The sequence below is a fragment of the Carya illinoinensis genome, chromosome 4, assembly GCF_018687715.1.
Source record: "Carya illinoinensis cultivar Pawnee chromosome 4, C.illinoinensisPawnee_v1, whole genome shotgun sequence".
Classification (NCBI taxonomy): domain Eukaryota; kingdom Viridiplantae; phylum Streptophyta; class Magnoliopsida; order Fagales; family Juglandaceae; genus Carya; species Carya illinoinensis.
Genome location: NC_056755.1, coordinates 17222105 through 17234416, shown reverse-complemented (window position 1 = coordinate 17234416; position 12312 = coordinate 17222105). Strand labels below are relative to the sequence as shown.

Sequence of the window (12312 nt, the reverse complement as noted above, 5' to 3'; positions counted from 1 at the left end):
ATTTGAAGATTCTGCTTATTAGGTAATTTTGCTATTGTCTTTTTTTAATATGATAGATGTATTAAATATAAAATTATAATATTTTTTTTAGCAACGGAGTACGGTGAACAAAGCAAATAGATTAAATTTAACGATACACCATCATGCGGGGTTCTCGATCTTTTCATCACTTGTCAAAAAAATGGTTAGTTATTTTATTTTCCATTAAATATTAATATATACACTTTTCTGGTTTAAATTCTGATATTAATTTTCATTTTGCAGCAAGAAGAAAATCCTGCTGATTATGATCTGACCCAATTATATGCTAAAGTACATAAAAATCGTGATGGTATTTGGAGCAATCCTGAAGCAGAGGCAAATTATGTAAGTTTAAGTTTATTTAATTTCATTGTCTAGATATATTTTTGTTACCTATACTAATTTTAATATTTTTCTTTTTGTAGGACAAGATGAAATCTCTTAAAGATACTGCTGCGGATCCATCTGATGAATCATCTATCAACGGTGCTCAAATCTTTTCTCAAGCTCTTGGATCACGTTCTGGATATTTGAGAGGCTTAGGACGTTGCGTGAAGCCATCATCAACATCGTCATCCTCTTCTAAAGCCAGATCAAATGACGACCAGACTAAGAGGTTAGAGGAAACTACACTTGAGATAGAACTATTGAGGTCGAAGAAAAAAGAGTAGTTGACCCGATTAGATCAAGCAGCAGATTTAGAGGTAAGATTAAAAGAAATGCTACAATTAAATAATCAAAAAATGTTTGAACAATTACAGTCAATGATGTCTCAAAACCCTATGCCACCAGTACCACCACAATTATAGTTCATTTAATTTTTTTAATTACCTTTATTTATGCTGTTTGTAAACATTTGAACAATTGATATATATAGATTACAATTTGTATTACTATTATCATTTTAATTAAATTTTATTCTGTTTGATCAATACCGTTCGAACTTTAAATAATGCGTTCGAATGGTAAATTACCATTTATGCATACATTCGAACATAAATAAAACTCATTCGAACGTATCGGGAAATACAATCAGTGCCTTTGTTCGAGCAATTAAATATTCATTCGAATAACAATGTTTTCAAAACTTCGTTCGAACAAAATATTTCCGTAAATATATTGTCTGTTCGAATAGTTAAAATTTTTCTTCGAACAAAAGTCACTTCAAACTGTGTTGTTCGAAAGGATTCGGTCAAAGATGGTTGTTGGTTCAAATTATCATTTCCTATTGTTCGAACAGTAATTTTTTCATTCGAACTTCATTCTGAGACGAAATTTTTTTGTCTAAAAAAAAATTTCTTGTTCGAACGGTTTCAATTGATTGTTCCAATTTCATCTCCAAAAGTACTTTTTGGAGATGAAATTCGCTCTGAAAACCTTCTGAGACGGTCTTTCTGGGACAAAATAGAGACAAAAACTTCTAAGGACGAAATTCTTATTTTTTTGAGACAAATTTTTTTATCTCCAAAAATCAATTCTCTTATAATGTGTAGATGAGTACTATATATATATATTGGTGAGCCATAATGACACATTTTCGACAAGCAACTACCCAAATTGGTATATATATATATATATATATGCTATAAATATATAGGTAAGGATCGAGTATTGAATTGATGAACAAATCCAGCTTAAAATAGCAATTATTATTGTGAAACGTTGGATAAGCTTTCCACATATATATTTGATGGTCTAGAGAAGATGTGGCAGTCACGAGAGAGAGAAAGGAGTCGTACGTATGTAGATAGTCACGCGCGTGCATTTAGTGGAAGGCATGCAGCCATGTGTCATTGTGGATAGCGGCCATGATTAACATATTTTTGAAGAAAACTTTTTGGTACGTAATCGTTGAAAGAAGAGATGTTTCTAGACACCAAACAGGGAGACATGCATGATCATCATCGATCGATAAAGAATAGGATTAATTCGCTTCGTGCTTGATGTGCATGTTGTACGTGCATGTAATATTGCAGTATAATAAATTATATCACCGTACTCATATCTATTATATATGCACGAATGTTTCCAACTTTCCATACGCGTGTGATGAAATTAGATGTTTAGTTAAATTAGATTCTTTATAAATAAATATGTGAAATGAGTTATGTGTAGAAATTTATCTAAAATAAATTTAAATGTTATGAGTTTCACGTGTAAGGAGATTTTAAGTTGAGATGAGTCTAATAATTTAAAAATTGAGTGTTAGAATTTTAAACTCATCTTAATATTAGACTGAACTTAATCGATTTCAGTTGAATCTTGCAACTAAATGGGGTTAAAATATTATTGCATAAATCCTGTTCGAAAATATTTATTTTTCTATAAATAAAATAAATCTGATCAATAAGGGTGGTACTTTTCATTTTTTATTTTTTTTTAGAATTTTAAGGGACAATTTTATATTTTTTAGAGAAAAAGGGATCAATATTGCATTGTATTTTTGGTTGTTTGTAGGTGATCGCCAAAAGTTATATTGGATGCGTTGATTTATAAGAATATAATATCATTTGACCAATTTGTGATCAGTTATTTGTTAGATAGATGTTGGATGGGATATGCAGCGTTCACTCGATTTTCATTTCAATGCATTTGAATTTGGTTCCCCAGCTTGAGTGTGAGCCTTAAATGAAGTGTATGAATTATGAACACGCAAATTAAGGTTCTTGGGTGCTTCTGGAAGCAATAAAAGAATGGTTAAAATGTTGGAGAAGCAAGACCATCATTGAACGTACAGTAGGGTTTTGACCGCAGGCCAATTCTCTGTATACTTACGTGATTACGAAATTTTATAGCATTTGACTGATTTGTGTGTTTGTGTTAGATAGTGGTGGATGAGATGCAGCACCTGATTTTCAGTCATTTCTTGACTTTGGTTTCACGGATAGATTGTGAGCAAAGCGTTACAAGTTTGCTACCGCGCGCAGATAATAAAAGTAACAGGCCTTGTTTATTTTAATTTATAAATAGAGAGGACACTTGTCTCTGTTGTATGAGCCACGTGGCTGGTTGGTACTGGTATCATTGAAAAAATGGTCCAGCTTGGAAAGTTGCATCGCAAGGTATACGTATGCATCTGTCAAAGGAGTGTCGACACTTCGTCATTTATATTCTGAACTATATACTTCGAATAATTTTTTGTCATCTCAATGCATCAGCAGAGTAACAGATTCTTTATATCAATATATGGAGTTCATGTAAAAAAGATCATTTTCTTTCTTAAAATAATGATACTAAATAGCAGATCCCTTAAGGTAAAATCAACTGATATATATTTATTCCCATCTTTTGCACGAAAAACTGAAGGACAATGCTAAGAATCCCACTGGTCGATCCCGTTCACTTGTTCTGCTATATTTTTTATTTTTTTAAAAAAAAAAATTTACAGAAAGATTAAGAAAATTATATTTAATTATATTGTAAATTTTATTCTTTTTTTTTAAATATTTAAAAGTGTTAAAAATGATATGAAAAACACAAAAAAAAAAACACTTTTAAATATTTTTTTCAAATCATTTTTTTAATATTTTTAAATATTTTGAAAAAATGAATAAAATTCATAATATAATTAAATAACATTTTCTTAATTTTTCTGTAAAAAAATTTTCAAAAAAAAAAAAAAGAAGATGTGAGCGGGACAAATGAGAGATCCGGGATCCCTATCATTTCCCAAAACTGAATTGCATGTGCTTATTTTATATAGATGTATATATACACACACAGATAAATATATATATATATATATATTTATATAATGAATTACGAAGCACATATATAGCACAGAAAGATCAGAAAAGCTTCGAAATCAAATAAAATGGTGCGTCTAATTATCATGAAGAGCAGATCTGATCAAGTTCTGTCTCGGTACTACGTTCTAAGAAACAGATCGTGGCTGTGTTGACGAGAAACTCTGAGAAAAACAAGAAAAATAAGCTGGAAGACGTACAATTAATGAAAGAAATAATATTTAATATATATTTTATGCTTGACAGGAGACCTCAGTGCACCAGCTTCCTATTCCGATCATTCTCACCCTAGATATCAATGCAAGAAAATCTGAAAATGGTCAAAACCCAAAGCATAGTTTGTCTTTTCACACTGCACGTGATGATCGCAGCTAGGACTGAGAAAAAGCCAGCATGCCTACTCTTTTGCTTCTTCACGCAATAACGGTAATTCCCAGTTTCAGAGGGCACGTGTCGATTTATCTATGTATAACATGCATGCATGGATAGTATACATCCAAATCATACATATCATGTGCATGCATGGGATTGGGATCGAATCATTATACTAATGTCTCATGTTAAATATTGTATATGCACATGCACAATGTTATATGTATGACATGTTTATAAAATTAATATATAATACGGGCATGTATGTATGTATTATATGCTTCAAGTATGAGATCTTTATACTTACACGTGGCATGAGGTCGGCGCCAAATCCCTCTGACTTCAATGTATTATATCTCAAACTTCTCCTACAATATATATAAAGGTCATCATCGACGACTATTAGGAACAACATAACTACACTTGCTGTTTTGTTTCAGAGACCACCTTAATTTTGTCTTTGGTGATCAGTTACAACCTTAATTTCCTTCTACCTTAAAAAGCTTCTTCTTTTCTTTTTTCATCCGTACCACCTGTTCCAGATAACCAACACCAATGGGAAGAACACCTTGTTGTGAGAAGAATGGGCTCAAGAAAGGTCCTTGGACTCCGGAGGAAGATCTTAAGCTCATAAACCATATTCAGCTCCATGGTCCTGGCAACTGGAGAAACCTTCCAAAGAATGCTGGTATCTCTCAAACAGCTTCTAGTTTCTTTGATCGCATGAATATTTATTGCTTTGCAGCTTAATTTGTAATTATGATTTATGTAAACATAATATAGGCTTAATTATTCTTCATTAATTACTGTAATTTGACAGGTTTGCAAAGATGTGGAAAGAGCTGTCGTTTGCGATGGACTAACTATTTGAGGCCTGATATCAAGAGGGGAAGATTCTCATTTGAAGAAGAAGAGACAATAATCCAATTGCACGGTATCTTAGGAAACAAGTACGTACGTAAGATATATTAATTTAGTTACTATTTGTGCCTGATGTCAAGATCAAATGGTAGTTTCTTCATAAGATCTGGTTAGTTTTCTAACTTACAATAATTTCTTGATCTTCTTCTTCCAAACTTAATCAGATGGTCATCCATAGCCGCTCGATTACCTGGAAGAACTGATAATGAAATCAAGAATTATTGGAACACCCACATCAGAAAAAGGATGCTAAGAATGGGAATTGATCCTGTGACTCATGCTCCTCGCCTCGATCTTCTTGATCTATCCTCCATCCTAAGCTCATCTGTTTGCAACCCCACAATCCTCAATGTGTCAAACTTATTGGGCTCCCAACCCCTCGTGAATCCAGAAATGTTAAAGCTAGCCGACGCTATCTTGTCACTAAAACAGGAAAACCTAGTACCCTTAGCAAGAAATATTCAGGAAAACCAAATTTTCAATTCCTTAATGCAAAAGCAAGTCCAACCATTACAGCCCAATCAGTATCAAACTCCACTACAAGAAGGGGTGTTCTCATCGGAGATGTCAAATCAACTCGTGCAAGACAATAATTTAGAAGGGTTATGTTCGAAGGTGGAAACTTATGGTAATTGCTCAGATAATTCGATACCTTCAGACTTGAATGAACATTTTGTTTGCCACCCAAACCATGGGAATTGCAGCTCTAATCCTACGGTTCCTGAGATACAAGAAAATTCAGTTTTCCAGTCACTATACAATAGCAATCAGAATTTCAGCTTTTCGTCTGTTGTGTCAACACCAATATCAAGCCCTACTCCCATTAATTCATCTTCCACATTCATCAACAGTAGCACTGAAGATGAGAAAGAAAGCTACTGCAGCAACTTGTTTAAGTTCGAAATTCCAGAGGGCTTTGACTTCGATGAATTCATGTAATCAATTTATGTATATAGCCAGATATATATGAGTGATCATGTTTCTCCTTTTTTGTTTTGTTTTTTTATCTTGGTGGGTTTCGGTTTGTAGTAGAAGTTGGTAATGAAATTCATTGTTTTTTTTTTCTACTTGTTCCATGTCAGAATTCTCGAGTAATAATTCCAATATTAATTATGGGCGTAAACGACGATTAATTGAGTATGGTCAAGGCTCAAGGAACTGATGCATCTGAGAAATACTGTATCTGCACAAAGAATTTATAAAAACAGAATTTATAAATTGAGTAGACTTCAATGATAAATCTTCTCTATAAAATAATTTTTATATCAAATTAGGTTAATTTATAATTTATTTTTTTAATATCAAAATTTTCAGATTTAAATTTATGATTTCATCAGAATAGATCAATTTGCTTCAAAAACAACTTATATATATGATGTTTAGTCTGTTAACTGAAAATAAAATTAAAACTCTCCCAAATCGCAATAATATATATAACCGTAAGTACTAGTGGCTATTTTGTGACAACATTTGAGACTATTTGCCACGATAATAAATTGCCACAAATAGGGCCTTTCTTATAAAATGTATTTTGCGTCGAATGGCCAGCATTGGCATCAACCAATTTCACTGCAAATGTGCACATTTTTGAAATGATATTTGATTTTGATGCGAAAAGCTTTTTAGGACTTAATATTACCGACCATCCGTAAGTGACCCTAAAAAGTAATTGTGACGCTAATCATACTTTTTTCGACAATTAATTTAGTTGACACAAAAAATAGTTTTTCTTGAATGTACTTACTTTTTGGCATGGTGAGGAATCACATAAGAAAAAGAGAACAATCATCAGGAATATTTAAATTTAGATTTGAATATTAATTGTGTTTCCGGTCTAGAGTTAAACCTAATTAGCAAGCTGGGAAAGAACAGTTTGGTCAAAATTTGAAATTTATCATGTTGAAGTTGTTTGAAATGATGGTGATTGGCTCGCACAACCCTATAATTTCTCTTTTTTTCTTCATGTATAGTCATTAAACTAATGAACTATATATTACATTAATATTTTTCTTCATCTTAAATTCTGTCATTCTGATCGATAATATCGCTGAGGTCACATGATTTTAAATGGTTTCAGATTTCAAACACTTAAATAGACAGTCACTTAAAATACATATAACATCAATAAAATCCAAGATGATCAAGAAGAATCCAATTTGATCAAGAACAACATTAATTTTTCTTTACGTTTCTAATTTTCTGTCGACTCAAGTACCACTGGCCTACATATGAGATGAGAAGCATCCACACTGGCTCATCAACCACAATATTTAGCTGAATGCAGCTCATGAAGTTTGATTTTGAATCTCGAAATTAAGGATATGGTTTTATCTTTACATGATGATATTGCCACTTTCTTGCACGTCTGGCATTAATCAACGTTTTCAAAGTGGGAAAGGAAATATAAGCGTAGCGCTGAGCTAATTTGGTATAAAGGCATGGGAATCATACCTCATTGCCTTGTACATTTCTACATGATTTGGAACCAAAGTCGTATTTTTTGACTCAACTACTCTCTTAGCTCCGCTCCAAAATATAAGATTTGTGATTCGTTTTGGCTTCTTATAATTAAATTATTTTTTATGTTTTTATTTGGCATGCATTCGCATATTAATATATAAATAATGGCAGAATAATAGGAGGTAAGGAATCCCGACAAAGACAACATTATTAGAGTCAACAATTAATCAATTACTATATATGGTACTTGCCTAAATAAATAAATGAGAAATGGACCAAATGCTTGAATCGATCCCAAAATTTCATGAGTGGTCAGTATATGTCAAGAAAAGGTTCAGTATCACAAGGGTGATGATTGATTTAGCAATCTAGATTTGAATGAATGATTTTAATTTGTTTGATATATGGATAGAAAAGATATGATGTGCTTCTATATAATTAGCTTGCATAAAGGACAAGCCAAAGTGGAGAAAAGTTTAAAAGAAAACAACCGATCGAGATCTACAAATTATGCGAAATGACATTTGTAATCGTGGAATGCGTAAGCGACACACAATCCATTTGAAAAAAGTGAGTAAATACATGATCTATATGCAAAAAATATAGATATAATTTTTTAATAGTAGACCTCATTTTTTTTTTAAAAGAATTCCACCATGCTTAAGCACTCTACGGCTAACATTACTCACAAACAATGTGTATGGATAACTATTAATATGACTATGGGCAGGCTCCTCTATGGAACCAGGGTGAGAAGATTGAAGTCTATGAAATCATTACTTGTCCCAAAAGATAAAGTTGATGAATAGATGTAGATTTTATTATTTATTTTATATCTTAATACTTTCTCTCACGTGGGAGCCAAACTCTTTCAATGGATAGCCTAATATGTAAAATATTTAATTAAATAGGGTAAAGTGTAGAATCAGGATTCGAACTCAAGACCTCTACTCTGACACCATGTAAAGTTAAAACTTTTCTCAAAAGTTTAAACTGATGAGAAGATATAGATTTTATTATTTATGTTATATCTTAACAAATTACTTCTTTTGAAGAGATAGCAATCCGCTTTGCTAAGTCATGCACACAAGTGTTTGCACTATATGAAGCACTTACAATGCTCTAATCAATCTAATTAAGGACACTCTTTTTGATCTGGATGATTGGGTTCAGTCATGTCTAGTTGCTATTACTTGAAGTTAATTTCTATGGCCTCTTATGCACAGATTGTGAATCCCCTTCTATTGTTACCTTCTCATGGTTAAGGTTACGAGCTTCGGTTGTTGCTAGGAAGCTTCCTTCAATGATCATGTGGTTGGCATGGTTCTCATGTTGAGATAAAAGAGTGATTATTCCGATACTGGTCAAAACTCACAAATGCTAGCCATCATTGCCATTGTTTTGCCTATTTGAATCAAGGACCTTTTATAAATATTACACTCAAAATGGGAATAGAAAGGAAATAGGCTAGATACATTTAATTTTAGACAAATGTTATAGCCATAAAATAATTTTATAAAAATAAACTGACAAACTGATATTAATTGGTTTGATATATAGCCTGTCAGATTAATTATAAATTTTGCTCAAGTTGATTCAAATATATGAATCATCATTATTGATTTGTTTCAAACTTCCGCATTTTTTTTCTCACCACCTAAGTCCTAACAATACAAAAGCACACAACGCCATAAGTCAACATAAGCTCCATAATGATTTTTTTTTTCCTTGGATTTACAACTAGACCGGATAGGAATAAATTATGTACATATTGAGATGCCCAGGGAAAAAAAAAAAAGGGAAGAAGAAGATGAAGAAGAAGAAAGAAAGAAATAAAGAAAAAGGTTCTTTTTGACGTTGCCAGAAGGTGACTGATTTCCACAATAGCGTGCACACAACAAATACATAATTTACATATATAATTTATAAGAAGCCTCGAAAAGAGAGAGAGAGAGAGAGAGAGAGAGAGAGAGAGAGAATGCATTAGAATCTTATGTGTAAAAAAGATGAATAATTGATCTATTTGAAACTAGACTTTTACACCATGCACACACCATCCATGAGATCATTTAATATGATTTGAAAGATAAATTTTAAAATTTAAATCTTACAAATTAAATTATGTTATGTAAATAATATATAGTATAAAGGCCATCAAACAGCACTACGCAGGACATGAAGAACACTTAGAAGAGATTCTGAACACTTCTGATATTCTGCTCGTACATGCAGTATTGTTTTCTGCTTTTCTGTATTATTATTAATGGCTGGAGGGTTTAAAGATCGGGTGATCTTATATCATCTACGCTAAAAGACCTTGGCATATATGCAATATTGTTTTCAAAATAACTCATCATGCAATAAAAAAATGTATATTTTCAAAATTGCATACTTCTCGTTTTTACATCCTTCATCATCACCCTCCACTTAAGCTGCACACTATATCCGATTTCAGAAAACAATAAAGTTTCATGGGATTTTTCTTTCTGGTGTAGGTAGTCTCCATCTTCGCAAACATGTCTACTTCACTGAGAGTCTCTCTTCAAGATAATGCCCAGATCATTACGCCTTACTTAGGGATCAAAACTTACCCAACAAGGAACTTCACTATTTTAGAACCGTTAAATGGCTGATGTTCATTGGAACTATGGTAGTTGGCTCCTTTATCATCAAATCACCAACTTCCTTGACCTTTCTGGCACTTGGTATATTAGAGCTACGGACGCAAATCTCGTACATATACTCGCTTCCCGTATAGGCAACATCTCATGTATAGATGTATAGTTTCTTGATTGATATTACCGTTTGCACTTTCCTTCTTAAACCCACCATTCATGGGATTTTGATCCTTGCTTTGTATTATAAATTTAGAAGTAAATAACGAAGAAATAACAGAGATTTTATGCCCAATATCATGTCTTTGGTTTCTTACCAGGGTAGGCATCAACCTCATATATGGTCTTACGAGCTTGTGGAGGCTAATGTTTTGGTAAAGTCTCCCGGCTTTTTTCCTTATTTATATGGAAAAAAGGGGAAAGACGAAATATTAATAGCTCCAACTTCGGTTTGAGGGTTATTACCAAATTCTTCTGGGGAAGGTAATCTCTGCCTGTGGTCCACCTTCATGACCCTTTGGTGTTCAAATAGAAAAGTGGGTAAACTATTCATAAATAAATAAATAAAAAGTTGGTGAACAAGAAAATTAACAAAGAAACAGAAAAATTAACTACCCGTGTTAGTGTATTAATTAACCAGGCAGGAAATTTGGAAAACCCGCTTGAAGGATTGAAATCTTGTTGGCAAATATTGAGGGCTGTCTTTGCACACCCATATCGCAATCAATAGTCGAATAATCGAGAAGCATTGTAATTAATAGTCCAAAAGGCCCAACCAACCAAATGACCCAAAAAGAAAGCCCAAATACCAAACAAAATGGGTACCACATCCGCATGTAAAAGCTTGAAGAGCCCAGAAATGGGCTCAACCATATTATTCTACACCAACCTTAGAAAGAGGATTGCAAGAGCAATAGAATTGCACAAAAATGGTGTTCTTGGATAAAATCACTCCAGGGGCAGCTACATAAGCATATAATCATTTCCTTTCTCTTTTTTTTTTTTTTTTATTGGAAAATTTTAGGAACCTGCACTGTACCGATAAGTGCAAATGTATTTTTTATTTTTTATTTTTTAATCATTTTTTAAATATCTTTAAACATTTTTTAAAAATTAAAATAAATATTAATTTATTAATAGTCACTTTTTTAACCATTAAGTTAAAAAATATAATTTTTTTAAAATTATAATTTTTTTAAATTTTAATATAAAATACAATAAAAAAATTCAAGATTTTTAAATTTTAAAATTAAAATTATATTAAAAAATTATATTTTAATAATATTTTATTCAATTTTTAATTTTTATTCCATTTTATTTTTATCTCAACGTACAAACATCCCATCACTCACGAGACAAGCTTTATTAGATAGAAATCTTTGTTGATCACAACAACTCAAGGTGCGGCCACCAAGCATTGTGTTTTACTTAATAACAACGTAGATTCGTCGCATTCCTTCACGTGGCTTCTCGTCCATACTTTCTTTTAGTCTTCACATGACCTTTCTTCGTCCCTAGTGGATACTTTTACCCAACAACTATGTTGTACAATTGCGTAAAACATGTGAAATAGTAGTATCTGTACAACTTCTCATTGCCTTAGTTGCAATTTCTTTCTTTTGGAATTACCAAAACCAAGAGCTTTCGTGTTAGCCGTAAAGACGGACTTTTGTGTTGTCATCACTTTAGCATATATATTGTTTTTAGCATATTGGCATGATTTGCTTGTAGTTAACTGATAAGACAGGACTCGCTCGAATTCCAATTTGATTGGTAAATTCCAAAATATATTAAGAATTAATAACGGTGAAATATCTTTTATTTATATTTTGTTGATATTAAAGTTATACTAGTTTGTTTTTATATTAATTTAATCTATAATTTTACAAAAATTTTATATATAATTATTTTTTATATATTTTTTACACACTCTATTAATATAATTGATTACGTTATTTTTTTAATATAAAATAATTATTTTAATTAATTATATCAATAAAATATATAAATAATATATGAAAGTAATTATATATAACAAAACCCATAATCTTAATATATATATTTATTTATTTATTTATTCTAGTAATTCATTCCTCTAATGTTTCTTTGACACCTGTGGATGACTTCCCAAAAAAACAGAAAAGAGAAAAAGAAAATAACCTTATTCTGTTTGTGTC

General features: G+C 31.7%; 1 protein-coding gene across 1 annotated transcript; it reads left to right on the top strand.

Annotated features, from left to right (window-relative positions):
* Nucleotides 1-4533: 4533 nt before the first annotated feature.
* LOC122307764 (transcription factor MYB102-like) lies at nucleotides 4534-6127 on the top strand. Its single transcript, XM_043120846.1, has 3 exons — nucleotides 4534-4827; nucleotides 4960-5089; nucleotides 5225-6127. Exons 1-3 carry the CDS (start codon nucleotides 4695-4697, stop codon nucleotides 5997-5999), a joined length of 1038 nt encoding a protein of 345 aa, XP_042976780.1. The 5' UTR covers nucleotides 4534-4694; the 3' UTR covers nucleotides 6000-6127.
* The last annotated feature ends 6185 nt before the right edge of the window (nucleotides 6128-12312 follow it).